Raw genomic sequence first — 18,679 nt, forward strand, 5'->3', positions numbered from 1 at the left:
AAATTATTCAGCTTTGAATTACTGCCTCTATTATAATTTTAAATCTTGTTTGGTTGCAGGATTTACAGTAAATTTCCACTTACAAAAATACAGGGTGATTTGCTTTAGTATTGATCAAATAAAAACGCAGTAAAACATTTCTTTTTGTTGTCCGAAGTTTTGTAACTATATTCTACTGTAGATGACTCGGTTAAGAGACAAGTTTCATATAATATTCTTATTGAATTTGGTATTCCCAAGAAACTACGAAATCATCATCATCATCATCATCCTTCATGCATTAGGAAATTGATTCCTGTAGTAGCTACTGAAATTGGATCCATCTTTGGGCTGGTCTTCCAGTCTCTCTTCTTCCCCGAGGTTTATACAGGGACATCATTTTATTTTTACTTCAATTTTTATTGTACCTGAGTTTTTGAATGTACTTCACTCCCACCCCTACTACTAAGGAAGTTCCAACTCCACACAGAACCAAGACCGCAGATAGTAAGCAGTACTGAGTTACTGAGTATAGTACGTTCCAGAAATATGTTCGCGTTTTCCAGTGACGAAAGAGCTTTCAATACTAATCATATTTTCGCACAGGTACTGTCCGTTTGCCTACGTCGCATCCCGATTTCCCCCACCTGCTTCTGCTCGCCCCTCTATAATAGCTGGGCTGTCTTAGCTCTTTTCTGAAAACATTAATTTCTCTTAGGAATTGGAAGTTTACGTAATATTATACAGCTGTTTAATTTAACTTAAATAAAAGGGCCTCGTTAAGTAATTAACTGTCACGTGATTTCCTCCCTTTCTACAATCCTGCGGCATAACCACTTGGACGGACAGTAGATAGCATGTCTGAGTAATTTTATATTTTCGGGTCGGGCAGAAGTGAAGATTGAATTCACAGTACGTAGAGTAGGTACAGAATTATTTCAACATGAGTTACTAGTACGAAGGACGAAACTGGCAATTGGAATTAGATGCAATAGTCTATAGTGCGATAATATGCACAAAAGAACTGAAGCCTGTATCGAAATGAACGGCCACCATTTTCAAAATTGTGTTTAAATATTCATATTATGATTATTTTTCAATTTAACTTCATTCTCTATATTGTAAGCTAATGTGCTGTAGACAATATACACCGCATAATGAATACGTTCGCATGGATAACTCACTTCGTGAGTAAAAACACTTATTCTTAATACAGTACTGTACTTTGATTAAAGAAAAACCTAATGAAAATTATCAAACTCAAAATCGCGATATTTCCTAGTTTACGTAAATGGATGAACTACTTTTCTTCCATCCTATACCTAGTAGTGATTTGTGTTTTACGCCAGTATCATCGAACTCCAGTCTTGGAGGGGGGAGCAAGCGGTGTTTCCGGTTCTCTAAACGTATAGACAGGTTAATATTAAAAATGTTAGTAAAAATAAAATGATGTCCCTGTATTTCCAAAACTTATATCGCATCCTGTCCCCCTGCATCCTTGAATTCTGAGACATCCATGTACTCCTATATTCTTCTATTTTGTTGTTCTTCTTATTGTTCCATTTATGTAATTAAATTTTTCTATTTTTTCTTTTTGATCATAGTCTCCTTTAAAAGATAAGGTAACGCCCAAAAATTTAAATTTATTTACCTGTTAAGAAATTACGTAGTTCGATTAATTAAAATGTGTCTCAGTGAAACGTACAGCAGAGTCCGTATAGGTCAGTTTCTGTCAGATGCGTTTCCAATTCACTGTGGGCTAAAGCAAGGAGATGCACTATCACCTTTACTTTTAACTTTGCTCTAGAATATGCCATTAGGAAAGTTCGGGATAACACAGAGGGTTTGGAATTGAACGGGTTACATCAGCTGCTGTCTATGCGGATGACGTGAATATGTTAGGAGAAAATCCACAAACGATTAGGGAAAACACGGGAATTTTACTTGAAGCAAGTAAAGAGATAGGTTTGGAAGTAAATCCCTAAAAGACAAAGTATATGATTATGTCTTGTGATATTGAACGAAATGGAATTATAAAAATTGGAAATTTATCTTTTCAAGAGGTGGAGAAGTTCAGATATCTTGGAGCAACAGTAACAAATATAAATGATACTCGGGAGGAAATTAAATACAGAATAAATATGGGAAATGCCTGTTATTATTCGGTTGAGAAGCTTTTATCATTCAGTCTGCTATCAAAAAATCTGAAAGTTAGAATTTATGAAACAGTTATATTACCGGTTGTTCTTTATGGTTGTGAAACTTGGACTCTCACTATGAGAGAGGAATATAGGTTAAGGGTGTTTGAGAATAAGGTGCTTAGGAAAATATTCGGGGCTAAGAGGGATGAAGTTACAGGAGAATGGAGAAAGTTACACAACACAGAACTGCACGCATTGTATTCTTCACCTGACATAATTAGGAACATTAAATTCAGACGTTTGAGATGGGCAGGGCATGTAGCACGTATGGGAGAATCCAGAAATGCATATAGAGTGTTAGTTGGGAGGCCGGAGGGAAAAAGACCTTTAGGGAGGCCGAGACGTAGATGGGAAGATATTAAAATGGATTTGAGGGAGGTAGGATACGATGATAGAGAATGGATTGATCTTGCCCAGGATAGGTACCAATGGCGGGCTTATGTGAGAGCGGCAATGAACCTCCGGGTTCCTTAAAAGCCAGTAAGTAAGTATTCCCAACAAACTAGTTCCATTAATTAAAATCCGTCTCAATGAAACGTACAGCAGAGTCCGTATAGGCCAGTTTCTATCTGATGCTTTTCCAATTCACTGCGGGCTAAAGCAAGGAGATGCACTATCACCTTTACTTTTAACTTTGCTCTAGAATATGCCATTAGGAAAGTTCGGGATAACAGAGAGGGTTTGGAATTGAACGGGTTACATCAGCTGCTGTCTATGCGGATGACGTGAATATGTTAGGAGAAAATCCACAAACGATTAGGGAAAACACGGGAATTTTACTGGAAGCAAGTAAGTTTGGAAGTAAACCCGAAAAAACAAAGTATATTATTATGCCTCGTGACTAGAATATTGTACGAAATGGAAATATAAAAATTGGAAATTTATGTTTTGAAGAGGTGGAGAAATTGAAATATCTTGGAGCAACAGTAACAAATGTAAATGACACTCGGGAGGAAATTAAACGCAGAATAAATATGGGAAAAGGGTGTAATTTTTCGGTTGAGAAGATATGTCATCTAGTCTGCTCTCAAAAAATCTGAAAGTTAGAATTTATAAAACAATTATATTACCGGTTGTTCTGTATGGTTGTGAAACTTGGACTCTCACTCTGAGAGAGAAACAGACGATAAGAGTGTTTGAGAATATGGTGTTTAGGAAAATATTTGGGGCTAAGAGGGATGAAGTTACAGGAGAACGAAGAAAGTTACACAACACAGAACTGCATGCATTTTATTCTTCACCTGACATAATTAGGAACATTAAATCCATAATGTATGCGCAGATGTTTATTCCTTATTACTTATTGTTGGCAGCTGTTTTCGACATTTTGTTTTAGTCACTGAAAATGCATTACACATTAAATCAACGGCTCTTCCTTGTGAAGCAATACTGGATTACGAATTCAATTACAGCTACTCAAAGGCATACCAGAGAGAATTTGGTGTTCGTAATCCATCCAAAGAAACACAATACTGGGACTGGTAAACAAATTGGAAACAATTGGATCTCTAAAAGAATAATAATTTTGATGACAATGAATATACAGAATTAAGAATAAACATATGCGCATCTCGTAACAGGGAATCAAAACTCCTGCTTAATTTGACGTTAAAAACTGGTCATTAAGTGAATTTCCAGCCGAATAAATAAAGAATTTTCAACATATATTATGGAGGTTAGTAATCTCCCAAAGATACTCTACATTTGAGGTATAAAAATTGTGGCTAGCATCATTCGTTTTGAAACAAAGAAAGAAAGAAATGTGTTAGTTCTATATAAATCACTCTGTACAAATATAACACGCATATTCTCATTTGTTTGTTTTTTTTTTTTTTTTCCTCAGCTTCATCGTTCAAGCTGTGATGGCGCCTGTGAGCAATCTGCTGGTGTATTACGTCACTGATTCTGGGGAACCTATCAGTGACGTCATCAGTTTTGACGTCAAGCTTCTCCTCAGGCAGGTAAACCACCAGTTTGGTGACGTCATATTAAAAATTGATATTATAATAGTAATATGCGTTACAAGAGCGGTATGTTGAAGTTTTCATGTTCGAGGAAAAGTTTGAAAAAGCGAAACGTAGTTGAGCTTTTTTGATTTCCGAGAATTGAAAGAAAACATACCGCTCGTGTATCGTACATTATTTTGTGCGAAGATCGTTTATTACATACCTGAAAGAGGAATTTCTAATTAGTTGCAATGAAATCTCCATCTTGGTTTCTGTTCAATGACGGAAAATTTGCAAAACAAAAATATCTATCTTCAACATTGTTGCTTTAAAATGTTTTCTGTGTTTACTATACTCCAGCAGGCCGTGATATACGTCTGTCTTTTTTTCCCCCCAGTCTATGATGAGTCTGGAATCTTGTTGATTTTTTCACGGCTTCCTTAATGTTACTTGCATCACGAATGCAGTAACTTTAGTGGAGTTGTAGAGTTTACTTAATTTTTGCAAATATTTAAAAACAATAATTAACAGTGCAATTTAGGTGAAATTGCAGTGGTAAGTTTCCAATTTATAATTATTACTATATTGAATGTCTCTAAAAATAATATGTTAAAAGCCTAAAGCAGTAAAATCAATATTTCACTTAAGCGGTAAGAAGAGGGAAATTGTTATGTGTGTTAGGTTGGGAATACTGAATGTGGAATTTCAGACTTTCCGCGGATTGGTTTTGTGCGGAAACCAAGCAAATACGCACGATCTCGCACAAAATAAATTATATGTTTCATTCTTTCGCACCACTTTCAACAATTTCTCATTTTCACTCTCCGATTCCAGAATTATTTTTGATTATATTTATAATGCAGTACAGCACTGTACATCAAAATGTTACAACATTCACACTGCCTTTATAGTAGCATTAGCCTTGCCCCCCAAATTGTAATAGTTCAATCGTTACGCTCCAAATCAATACGAATTAGCTTCAATTATATAGTGTCAGTGCTGACAACCTATGGCTGGCATATATCAGAAGACCTCATATAAAAACATCGAGAGAATGGGGCAATATCGGCAGATATTATGTGCTGAAATTATTACAAAACTCAAGATTTTGAAATATGTCACCACTTTCTGACATTAAAGCAATTAAACTGTTATATTGTTCTAATAATAATAATAATAATAATAATAATAATAATAATAATAATAATAATAATGGCCACCGGCATAGCTCAGGCGATAGACAATTTTGCTTGCTGATCCGGGGCTGCACTCGGGCGTGGGTTCGATTCCCGTTTGGTCTGATTAATAGTTGGGTTTTTCCGGCGTTTTACCCAACTGTAAGGAGAAAGTTACGTAATCTATGGCGAATCTTCGGCCTCAACTCTCCAAACACCATCTCGCTAGCACCAATTCCATCGACGCTAAATAAACTAGTTGATACAACGTCATTAAATAATCTAATAATAATAATAATAATAATAATAATAATAATAATAATATTAATAATAATAATAATAATAATGGCCACCGGCATAGCTCAGGCGACAGACGCTTTTGCTTGCTGATCCGGGGCTGCACTCGGGCGTGGGTTCGATTCCCGTTTGGTCTGATTAACTAGTTGGGTTTTTCCGCCGTTTTACCCAACTGTAAGGAGAAAGTTACGTAATCTATGGCGAATCTTCGGCCTCAACTCTCCAAACACCATCTCGCTAGCACCAATTCCATCGACGCTAAATAAACTAGTTGATACAACGTCATTAAATAATCTAATAATAATAATAATAATAATAATAATAATAATAATAATAATACTAATACTAATAATAATAATAATAATATTAATAATAATATTAATAATAATAATAATAATAATAATAATAATAATAATGGCCACCGGCATAGCTCAGGCGATAGACGCTTTTGCTTGCTGATCCGGGGCTGCACTCGGGCGTGGGTTCGATTCCCGTTTGGTCTGATTAACTAGTTGGGTTTTTCCGGCGTTTTACCCAACTGTAAGGAGAATCCTCGGCCTCATCTCACCAAATACCATCTCGCTATCATAAATTCCATCGACGCTAAATAAACTAGTTGATACAGCGGCGTTAAATAATCTAATAATAATAATATTTATAATAATAATAATAATAATAATAATAATGGCCACCGGCATAGCTCAGGCGATAGACGCTTTTGCTTGCTGATCCGGGGCTGCACTCGGGCGTGGGTTCGATTCCCGTTTGGTCTGATTAACTAGTTGGGTTTTTCCGGCGTTTTACCCAACTGTAAGGAGAATGTTACGTAATCTATGGCGAATCCTCGGCCTCATCTCACCAAATACCATCTCGCTATCAAAAATTCCATGGACGCTAAATAAACTAGTTGATACAGCGGGGTTAAATAATCTAATAATAATGGCCACCGGCATAGCTCAGGCGATAGACGCTTTTGCTTGTTGATCCGGGGCTGCAGTCGGGTGTGGGTTCGATTCCCGCTTGGTCTGATTAACTAGTTAGGTTTTTTCCGGCGTTTTAGCAACTGTAAGGAGAATGTTGCGTAATCTATGGCGAATCCTCGGCCTCATCTCACCAAATACCATCACGCTATCATAAATTCCATTGACGCTAAATAAACTAGTTGATACAGCGTCGTTAAATAGTCAAAAAAATATATAATAATAATAATAATAATAATAATAATAATAATAATAATAATGGCAACTTATGAACGTAAAATTTTGACAATAATTAGGTGAGATTAAAAGAAAGTGGAATTAATTGAAACGAAGTTCTCAAGATTTGTATGTAGCTGGATTTACCTTCTGAGATAGGATGAGAAGTACAGAATCTGTATAGACTTAAAATACAGGGTGATTCAAAAGGAAAGGGCCATACGTTGAGGGGTGAAAGCCGGATTTAAGCCACAGTCGCATTTGTCGCATTTTTCTACTTAACTTCTAAAAATGCAACACACTTGGAATGTAAATGTGCAAAAATGCGACAACCAATTGGACTTCAGAAACGAAAATGGTAATGGATAAAATGAAATCAGAGATGTGTCTGAACTAATCTGAATTTAAATAAATGCTAATGGCATGGGCAATGTTCAAAAAAGTATTGAGTAATAGATGTTCGGAAATTGCTTTCGAAGAGTTGGTGCAATTCATGTAAGTTAAGTGAACAATTTCTTCTGATTGATTTATATTATAATTCCATCACATACTGTAAATTGTGAGCGAGGATTTAGTTGCATGAATCTTGTAAAAACTGGAATTAGAGACCTCATTTCAGTAAAAAGAGTTAGCACTCTGCTAACAATAAATCTTGAAGGGCCTACTAGTAAAGAATTTCAATGTTTAGAGTGCCCATAAACACGTATTTTAAAGTGGTGAAAAATTCACCAGTAATTGATTCTATACCTACGTCTAATGATTTACTTACATAAGTATATCTAGAGTGTCTTAAAATGGATTGAAAGTAATAAAACTCCAAGAAACAAATTACGTAACTTTTTGTTTCTGCATACTTTATTAATTTTACCTTTCTGCACAATTATAATATTGCACAAGCATTTCGCAATTTGCACAAATATAATTTTTCATTTGTGCATTTTTTTTGCAATAATTATTTATTTTCTAGCTTAAACCCTTGGTGAAAGTAAGGGTTATTCTAAAGTAAAATATTATATAAATATATTACGTTTTATTTTAAATGGTTTCCGAGAAACAGCTATTTCAAAATAACATGCTAGAGTTTCCTATTTTTCCTCCGCATATTTCTCACATTTTCATCAAATTTTCCCACTTGGACACCATTTCATCACTTAAAATTTAGTTGTGAGCTTTACTTTCTTAACCCCGAACATGGACCCCTTATAATCCTGAAGCAGAGACCTTTTCCCATGAGTTCTTTGACCAGACTAGCCAAAGGATATAAAATAACTGTATGTTCATAATGGAATCTGTATTATGCATGTAACTAAACTCATTTAACAGGAACGGGAAATAGTCTCTCTCAAAGAACTTAGCATCTCCCGCTACAGTTGCTATTACGTAGATACTCATATCCTGACTGCTCTATTTATAATCAAAGCCACCGTTTCTGGCGCGTGAAATAAGTAATGGGAATGTTGAGAGCGAGTATCTTATCTTTGCTCCTGTGTGTGCGCGAGAAAGCTGACAACTCTGTGATTGACAGATTGTTGACGTGATATCTGTTCAGGTGGCGTTACCATTCTCAGCAGCATTGGCAACAAGTGCTCATTGACTGGTTTTTTACTCTAGGACACGCGCCAAAAACGCTGGCACTGGCTGTGCAATAGGAATTTCCCGCCCCTGCCCATCCAAGACTTGATTTTAAACAAGTATCTCAAATATTAATAATGAAGTAATAACTGCTGGATTGCAGGACTCTGTATGTGCGGCACAATGGCTGTAGTGCTTCCTTTTATCGCTCAGGTGTCTGTCCGTGTGGAGGAGCGCAAGTACTGGTACCCTGCACAGCTGATGAACGTGGAGGTGAAGGCAGAGCCTGGTGCACTGGTATGCCTCATAGGGGGCCATGCAGGCACTGAGGGCAAAGGAGTTGCGGCTATAAGGCAGTCTAAAGCTAGGTAATTGTATGCATTTACATCTATGTTCGATTTTATAAAAGCCTTTGACGAAGTTAATTTGAACAATAAATCATTAAAAGAGATATTACATTTTCTGTTGTGTTCTTTGTGTTGTGTTTTGTGTAAATTGTGTTTGTTCCCTTTTGTATTGTACCAATATTACCACTGGATATCTACCCATTCGTACTGCAATACAGTAAATAATTCATTAATTCCTTTCATTCCGCGATTAGGCCTCAACTTTCAGAGCAAGGAGTCGTGCTCCAATGGCCAAAAACGTTACTAACCACTATGTAAAAACTGTACATGAATAGGCTATCAAAATATACTATAATGTTGAAGAAAGTACATAATATTTATTTATTTATTTATTTATTTATTTATTTATTTATTTATTTATTTATTTATTTATTTATTTATTTATTTATTTATTACTCACTCAGACATTTATTTATTTATTTATTTATTTATTTATTTATTTATTTATTTACTCATTTATTTATGTACTCAATCATTTATTTATTTATTTATTTATTTATTTATTTATTTATTTATTTTTTTTACTCACTCAGACATTTATTTATTTATTTATTTACTCATTTATTTATGTACTCAATCATTTATTTATTTATTTACTCATTTATTTATGTACTCAACTATTTATTTATTTATTTATTTACTCACTCATTTATTTATGTACTCAATTATTTATTTATTTATTTATTTACTTATTTATTTATGTATTTATTCACTCATTTATTTATTTATTTACTCACTCACTTATTTATTTATTTACTCGATCATTTATTTATTTATTTATTTATTTATTTATTTACTCACTCATTTATTTATGTACTCAATCATTTATTTATTTATTTACTCACTCATTTACTTATGTACTCAATTATTTATTTATTTATTTATTTATTTATTTACTCACTCATTTATTTATGTACTCAATCATTTATTTATTTATTTACTCACTCATTTATTTATGTACTCAATTATTTATTTATTTACTCATTTATTTATGTACTCAATCATTTATTTACTTATTTATTTATTTATGTATTTATTCACTCATTTATTTATTTATTTACTCATTTATTTATTTATTTACTCATTTATTTATTTATTTATTTACTTATTTATTTATGTATTTATTCACTCATTTATTTATTTATTTACTCATTTATTTATTTATTTACTTATTTATTTATGTATTTATTCACTCATTTATTTATTTATTTATTTACTCACTCATTTATTTATTTATTTACTCGATCATTTATTTATTTATTTATTTTTTACTCAGTCATTTATTCATTTATTTATTTACTCACTCATTTATTTATGTACTCAATTATTTATTTATTTATTTATTTATTTATTTATTTACTCACTCATTTATTTATGTACTCAATCATTTATTTATTTATTTACTCACTCATTTATTTATGTACTCAATTATTTATTTATTTACTCACTTATTTATTTATGTACTCAATCATTTATTTATTTACTTATTTATTTATTTATGTATTTATTCACTCATTTATTTATTTACTCATTTATTTATTTATTTACTCATTTATTTATTTATTTATTTATGTACTTATTTATTTATGTATTTATTCACTCATTTATTTATTTATTTACTCATTTATTTATTTATTTATTTATTTACTTATTTATTTATGTATTTATTCACTCATTTATTTATTTATTTATTTATTTACTCACTCATTTATTTATTTATTTACTCGATCATTTATTTATTTATTTATTTTTTACTCAGTCATTTATTTATTTATTTATTTACTCACTCATTTATTTATGTACTCAATTATTTATTTATTTATTGACTCACTCATTTATTTATGTACTCAATTATTTATTTATTTATTTATTTATTTATTTACTCACTCATTTATTTATGTACTCAATCATTTATTTATTTATTTACTCACTCATTTATTTATGTACTCAATCATTTATTTATTTATTTATTTACTCATTTATGTACTCAATCATTTATTTATTTATTTATTTATTTATTTATTTATTTACTTATTTATTTATTTATGTATTTATTCACTCATTTATTTATTTATTTACTCATTTATTTATTTATTTATTTATTTATTTATTTATTTATTTATTTATTTATTTACTCATTTATTTATTTATTTATTTATTATCTGCATGCTCCATTACTTTGGAGTATTAGAATATCCATTTTACAATTTAGTTTACATACAAAATATGGTTGAGGTGCATTATACAAGATTGAGATGCTATTCTACAACTCTTTTATAACTGAAATGAGTTTTTACAGTTTATCACCCAATGGTATGGCATTTATGAGTTTATTAAACTCCAATGTATTTTTAATAATTCGCTGAACAACAAATCTTTACTTTTTGTCTTGCTCCGAAACAAAAATAGGTGAATATTACCAATATGTGCGAACTAAATCTGAATTCAAAATACAAATTGCCACATCACGTACCATTTTCCGGGGAAAGTGAATCGATTTTTTTAATAAAAAAATTATCTTTTTTTATTTTTCACTGCTACTAATAAAATTACAACAGACTAAGGATTCAAAATGCTTGAAAAATGTGTACTGGATACAAAAATGATGTTACGTAGTTTAAAACACAAAAAACACAACAATAAAAATGACCAATATCTGTTTATTGATTATAAGTACAAAAGAACATGCCAACAACCATAAGAAAACGGAAATATGTCATAAACTCATAAAATGCATTAGCTTTTTTTTTTTTTTTTTGGTTCACAACTCCCAACCCGCGCCAAATGTTTCTTGGGAGAGCGCTTATCGAAAAGTGAAATCATAGTACATCTCAAAATCCTTACGTGATACGAAGAAAAGAGATGCATTTTCGGATTCAGCGCACACCAAATCATAAGGGCCGGAGCAAAATTCTTGTTGTTCAGTGATGTCTTCTTTTCTCGGTGGCCAGTTCTCATTTCTTAACACTACAGATTTTAGTCTATCTGGTTCTAGTCTTATAATGTACATTCCAATAGCAAATGGTCGACTGCTGAACATACTATATTTTATTGCCTTAATCCAAGTATACACCTTCCACAAAATCATTACGATTTCCTTAAATCCCCTGTCAATTTTTTAACACTCTGAAGTACAGCTTTTTTTTATTCTTAACTGTGAAAAAAATTAAATAAAAATAATATAAAATATAAAAAGAGAGCGTTTCCACCTTCATAGAAAATAACCACATTTTCAGCAGATTCAAAAAGCACGTTATTTCAGTTCAGTAGGCTTTATCCTGTGATGCTCCTGTTGCAGCAGACACAGGGGTTCCAGTTCCAGAGAGCTGGACTTCGCGGCAGCTGGAATGGCGTTCTTCCAGCGACGGTGTGTGCGACAAGGGGGCCCCTGGTCCGAGTCCAGCACCCAGCTGTACCGCCAGGGGGGCTCTGCCCCGAGCAGCTCCGCGATCCAGCGGAGACATAGCAGCGTGGTGGGCAGCACCACCATAGACCAGCTGTGGCTCTGGAAGTGCTTCAACTACAGGTACGACTCATTTAATGCCAAGCTTTCAATATGGGCAATTTCTCGTCTTATAACCACTCTGGTTACATTTATGACTTTCTTCACTCCTTAATGCGAACACAGATCAGAAATAGCTTACTATCCGTGGCGGCTGATTGGCTGAGGCAAGTGAGGCCGGGCCTCAGTCACTTGGCTTTCTTAAACTCTTTAGAGTTTATTGTGTGTGTGTTTTTTTAGTCGTATATAACATATTATAGTAGTTATTTGAATGACGCGCATAGAGTTGTACAAGTAGAAAACTTTTTGATGTATAGAGACCTGTCTTGCAGTAAAATTTGTTCCTGAGGTCCGAAATGTTTTGGGCGGGTCTAGCTTCTGCATTTCGTATGTTTCCATGGGTTTTAAGGTTGCGCTCGGAAAGCTGAAACTGAGGTACATTTCTTGTGGCCTCGTGGCCTAGCAGGTTTTCGCCCACCCAACAGCCTTCACTTCTCCCATTCAGAACCCAGTCTTTTGTCAATGCCGGTCTCAAGGGTGGGATGGGCTGAGAATAACAATGGTGAATCGTCGTGTAGCTATACTAAAAGCCAGGTTATGAACCGACTAAACCGGAAGCAACGTTCTGTTGGTCTCTTTCTGAGCTCTGTTGCCACATAGTGGCGCGAGATTCAAAGCGTGTTCAGCGTTTGTCACCGATATGTTTAAAATAACTACTGTATATAGTTCTCGATAACACTATCCACAATATTAGAAATTAAAATTACTGTTTTAAGAAAGCACGAGCTAATGACGCTGGTACGAAATGCGACTCGTAATTCACGTGGTACTACAAATGAACTGGGAAGTTTGGCTACACTGTCTCCGTGATTTTCGTTAGCAGACGACAGTTTCACGTGAGGTCCAATGAAAAGCTCCGTTCTCCTTCCCCCCTCCAGCCGCCATACTCAACGTGTCATCGCTGCACAGGCTACCCCTCTAACCCGCACTTTCCTCTCGCCCTCCCAACTACTTCCTGTTTAGTCGGTTCATAACCTGGGTTTTAGTATAGTGTGGTTATTTTTCGGGAAAATAGAAATCGAAAGAAATGCGAGAAATAATGATGACAATTGTAATAAATTCATTGTTAGAGTACGCTTTTCGAGTGAAAATAATATTGAAAGAAAGGAAGTTTTAAATCAAGACAATTTTTCAGAAAGATAATCTTAAAACGCGATCTGGTATGAACAACATAAATGGTTCTTTAGTAATGTGGTGCGAAATAAACTTTTCTGTTGGTCATGCTTGTTGCTGTAAAAAAAAAAAAAAAAAAAAAAAAAAAAAAAAGCAGTGGAGCCTATTGCGATCTGAAAACTATTTCCAGGGGAATTTCAACACGTGCTTCTTCAGCTGAACATAATATGCGTTGCTTTATAAAAATTAAATAGTTACTGAAAAAACTTACAGCATAACAACTTATTTTCCCTTTATTTTGAATGCCATATAGCCTACATTTTAAGTGGGATCCAACGTAATTTATACCAGCGTGATTCACGAGAATTTACCGTCCCTTACGGAGTTTATTTGCGAAGATATTCTGAGCAAAAAATGTCATATAAACATTTGTCCTAATCTCAATATTTTCAGAGTTACACTAATTTGAAATTGTTTGTAAACTACCATTATTCTTGAGTTTTAAGGGTAAAAGAATATTACAGATAAAGAATGAACTATTCAGGAGTATCATTTCTTTAATTAGCTAGTATTCTGAAGCTAGAAATGTGTTGTCAATTCCATAGTTGCTTCGTGCAGAATTTTTTTTTCGATTTTAAACTAGAAAATTACATTTTCTTATGCATTTACCACAACAATTGTTACAAATCACGCCACTCTTGTAAATTCTTTAAGACTGTACATTAGGATGCATAATTAAACTGTAAAGAATCAAGTTCCTAAAGTCGTATGATTTGTAATCATGTGTGTTGTAAGTGCGTAAAAATGATGTAATTTTTAGTTAAAAATTGAAAAACAAAATATGTACAACGCAATTAACAACACATTTTTAGCTTCAGAACACTAGCCAATTAAAGAAATATTTCTGAATAGTCCATTCTCTATTTGTAATATTTTTTTACCCTTAAAACTAAAGAAAAAAAAAAGGTATTTTCACTGCTTGTATACTTTGTGACCTGGTAAGTGTAAGAGAAGGCCCTATGGCCTTAACTCTGCCAGTATAAATAAACAATTTATTATTATTATTATTATTATTATTATTATTATTATTATTTTGTCCCGCGCCGTGGCGTCGTGGTCTAAGGCATCTGCCTAGGACTCGCGTTACGGAATGCGCGCTGGTTCGAGTCCTCATGGGGAAGAAATTTTCTCACGAAATTTCGGCCAGTGTATGGGACCGGTGCCCACCCAGCATCGTGATGCATTTGGGGAGCTACGATAGGTAGCGAAATCCGGTTGCGAATGCCAGCTATAACGGCTGGGGGGATCATCGTGCTAACCACACGATACCTCCATTCTGGTTGGATGATCGTCCACCTCTGCTTCGACATGTGGGCGTGAGGCCAGCAGCCGGCTGGTCGGTCTAGGCCCTTCACGGGCTGTAGCGCCACGGATTATTATTATATTATTATATTATTATTATTATTATTATTATTATTATTATTATTATTATTATTATTATTATTATTGTCCCGCGCCGTGGCGTCGTGGTCTAAGGCATCTGCCTAGGACTCGCGTTACGGAATGCGCGCTGGTTCGAGTCCTCATGGGAAAGAAATTTTCTCACGAAATTTCGGCCAGTGTATGGGACCGGTGCCCACCCAGCATCGTGATGCATTTGGAGAGCTACGATAGGTAGCGAAATCCGGTTGCGAATGCCAGCTATAACGACTGGGGGGCTCATCGTGCTAACCACACGATACCTCCATTCTGGTTGGATGATCGTCCACCTCTGCTTCGACATGTGGGCGTGAGGCCAGCAGCCGGCTGGTCGGTCTAGGCCCTTCACGGGCTGTAGCGCCACGGATTATTATATTATTATTATTATTATTATTATTATTATTATTATTATTATTATTATTATTATTAATTATTTTACAAACAACTTCAAATTAATGTAATTCTGAAAATATTGATATTAGGACAAATGTTTATGACATTTTTTGCTCAGAATGTCTTCAGAAATAAGCTCCGTAAGGAACGGTAAATCCTCGTGAATCACCCTGTATACCAATTTTCATAGAAATCGGTTCAGCCAGTATCGCGTGAAAAGGTAACAAACATACATACAGACATACAAAAAAAATTCAGGATAGTTAATTATACATGTTTACACCGATTTTTTATTGCAAAAGCGAAAATTACCAGAAAAATTTAGGTTACAGTTTTATTATTAGTAGACATAGATATTTTTTGTATAGATCTTACAACAAGACAAAAGAAGACTTATTTGTATTGAGTTGACGACGGATAATCCGCAGATCGGTTAACAGAGGGACAGAAGATCGAGGTTCAACTGTATAGTTCATGTGTGTTAGATTATTTTCCACGATATGCACTAATTCTTCTTTAAAAAAACATATTGTAACTAATAAATTTTCACTTCGAACATTAAAAGACAAAAAAAATTAATCCCAGAGGGTACAACTGTTATTTTTGGATAAATTATCATTGTGTTTCACAGGAATTTATTTCCCACGAACAATTGTTCACCTTCGTAGCAATTTTCTCCAGAAGCTTGTTATGTTTTTCTTTTATTCGTTCTATTTTTTGTGTCATTTTCATGAGGGGAGCGAACAGTAGGCATAGCCAGTTGCTATAATGAAGAATAATGCGTCTGCATTCGGCCCATTTAACACCGTAATCACTGTTCCCCCCATTCGTCCTGTCTTGCAGATGTAAAATGGGGCTACGGCATTCCAGACGCTGTTTCCTCCCCGCTCATCAAAACTCGTTTTCCCTCCTCTTTTCCCACATCATTTCCCTGCCGCGAGCTCAACATCTGATCTTGAGTGCACGCACTTCAGTTCCTGACAGCAGGGAACTAACATATTTCACTTTACATAGAATAGATATTTTAAACAACCTCAAATGTGACGTAAACTACAAAGGGACACATTACAAATTCTTCACACCTTATTCCTTCGCATTGATAGCTACTGATATGAAACACTGCATAAGATTTCTTTTCACCACTATACAAGTTATTAACACATACATTTTTAGAGTTGAATGTCATGAAAATGGCACATACTTTCTCATTGTGCCTATTGCACGTTTCGTAATAATACAGCTTTTTAATCATATTATGAATTTATTTATAATTTATTTTATACTCGACCAACCATGCCGAAATATAGTAATTATACACCTGGTTGCAGCCCTTTAATGCATGTCATTAAAGTACACCTATTCATTAAAGTACAGGTGTTCAGCCAATGACAACTCAGCTTACAGGTGTTCAGCCAATGACAAGTCAGCTTTGTACCGTTATAAAACAGCAAGTATCGATTATTCTGGGATATGCAATCGAAAGAGAATTAGCGAAAAGTCACGGAGGCTGGAAATCCAATACTGTCGCAGAAGGTTATGTTCTGTTACTATAATAATTAGCGTTAATTGTAAATAATATTCAAATAAATTCAATTTGTCATCTTGTTTTTCAATGCCGAATTCAATAATCAAGGTTATACCAAGTTTAACGGGATTATATCAAGGTCAATGACATTATTGTTCCTCGGAAAAAATCAATACTTTCGCGTCTGCGCACATCTCACAATTCACGACCTAGAACAAGGTCACTTTCGATGTTGTCAAATACAAATAAAATGTATACATCTGAATAATTTCAAGTTAGAAATATGGTCGAGCATAAAAAGTCGTATGAAACTCGCCTATAATGGTAATTAAGAAGCTCGTATGAAAATTATGAAACTCGCTTGCGCTCGTTTCATAAACATCCATACTCGCTTCTTAATTACTATCATTATAGACTCGTTGCATAATGTACTATTATGCTCGACCATGCCGAAATGTAGTAATTATACACTTGGTAGTAGCCCTTTAATGGACATCATTAAAGTACACCTATTCATTAAAGTTCAAATGTTCCACCAATCAGAAAGGAAAATAAAAGCGCAATTATCGATTATTCTCGGATATGCAATCGAAAGACAACTAGCGAAACGTCACGGAGGCTGGAAATCCAATACTGTCGCAGAAGGTTATGTTCTGTTACTATAATAATTAGCGTTAATTGTAAATAATATTCAAATAAATTCAATTTATCATCTCGTTTTTCAATGTCTAAATCAATTTCAAGTTTATATCAAGATTAATGTTAATTTTACTCTCTAGATTGTATCAAGGTCAATGACATTTGTTCCTCGGAAAAAATCAATACTTTCTCGTCTGCGCACATCTCACAATTTACGAGATTGCACAAGGTCACTTCCGCTCCCCAATCAGATAAGAATAACATGAATACTTATGAATAATTTCAAGTTAGAAATATGGTCGAGCATATGAAAATTATATACAGATGGAACCGTAAGTATTGTCACTAATGTCAGGGGATTATTCCTTGAGATATTTCAAACGAAAAAGTTTAGTACAATTTTTTCGGTTTTTGCTTCCTTTCCCAGATAAAAATTGTTTTATATGAAACATTTATAGCGTGTTTTGGGAAAGCCGTTGAATTTAATTCCAAATCTTATCAGCCAATTTAAGAGAGCAGTGTATTATGATAATGAATTATTGAAAGAATTTTAGTTTCGTCCTTAAAATAAATAGAAATTTGATCCCAACAAATGTAACTTTTCTTCTGCAAAAATATTTTTAAATGTTACATTTGTTCGGATCAAATTTCTGCACATTAAAGGACGAAACTGAAATTCTTTCAATAATTTATTATCATAATACACTGCTCTCTTAAATTGACTGAGCGTATTGGGAATTAAGTCAATGGCTCTGTAGTAGTCATAGTAGTACAATAGTAGTAAATTTCATTCTTAGTTTTATGCTCAAGTGCAGGTCTTTCACTGCAAGCCCAGCATTGTCCAATCTTTCCTATTTTCTGCCTTCCTCTATGTCTCCTCATATGATCCATATATCTTAATGTCGTCTATCATCTGATATCTTCTTCTATCCCGAACTCTTCTCCCGTTTACCATTCCTTCCAGTGCATCCTTCAGTAGGCAGTTTCTTCTCAGTCAGTGACCCAGCCAATTCCTTTTCCTCTTACTGATCAGTTTCAGAATCATTATTTCTTCATCCACTCTTTCCAACACAGCTTCATTTCTTATTCTGTTAATTTCACATGCTCCATTCTTCTCCATATCCACATTTCAAATCCTTCCCGTCGTTTCTCTTCACTTCGTCGTAATGTCAATGTTTCTGCCTCATACAATATC

General features: G+C 33.9%; 1 protein-coding gene across 2 annotated transcripts in view; it reads left to right on the forward strand.

Annotated features, from left to right (window-relative positions):
* Window positions 1–18,679, forward strand: part of LOC138695094 (C3 and PZP-like alpha-2-macroglobulin domain-containing protein 8) — a 976,398-nt gene that overhangs the window by 887,044 nt on the left and 70,675 nt on the right. The window contains exons 9-11 of one of the 2 annotated variants that reach the window (XM_069819482.1): window positions 4,024–4,141; window positions 8,580–8,734; window positions 12,072–12,299. In XM_069819482.1, the coding sequence (XP_069675583.1) occupies window positions 4,024–4,141; window positions 8,580–8,734; window positions 12,072–12,299 (501 nt within the window). The remainder of the gene's footprint in view (window positions 1–4,023; window positions 4,142–8,579; window positions 8,735–12,071; window positions 12,300–18,679) is intronic. The other variant, XM_069819483.1, reaches the window with a different exon arrangement.

This window comes from Periplaneta americana, chromosome 2, assembly GCF_040183065.1.
Source record: "Periplaneta americana isolate PAMFEO1 chromosome 2, P.americana_PAMFEO1_priV1, whole genome shotgun sequence".
In the NCBI taxonomy this organism is placed as follows: Eukaryota; Metazoa; Arthropoda; class Insecta; order Blattodea; family Blattidae; genus Periplaneta; species Periplaneta americana.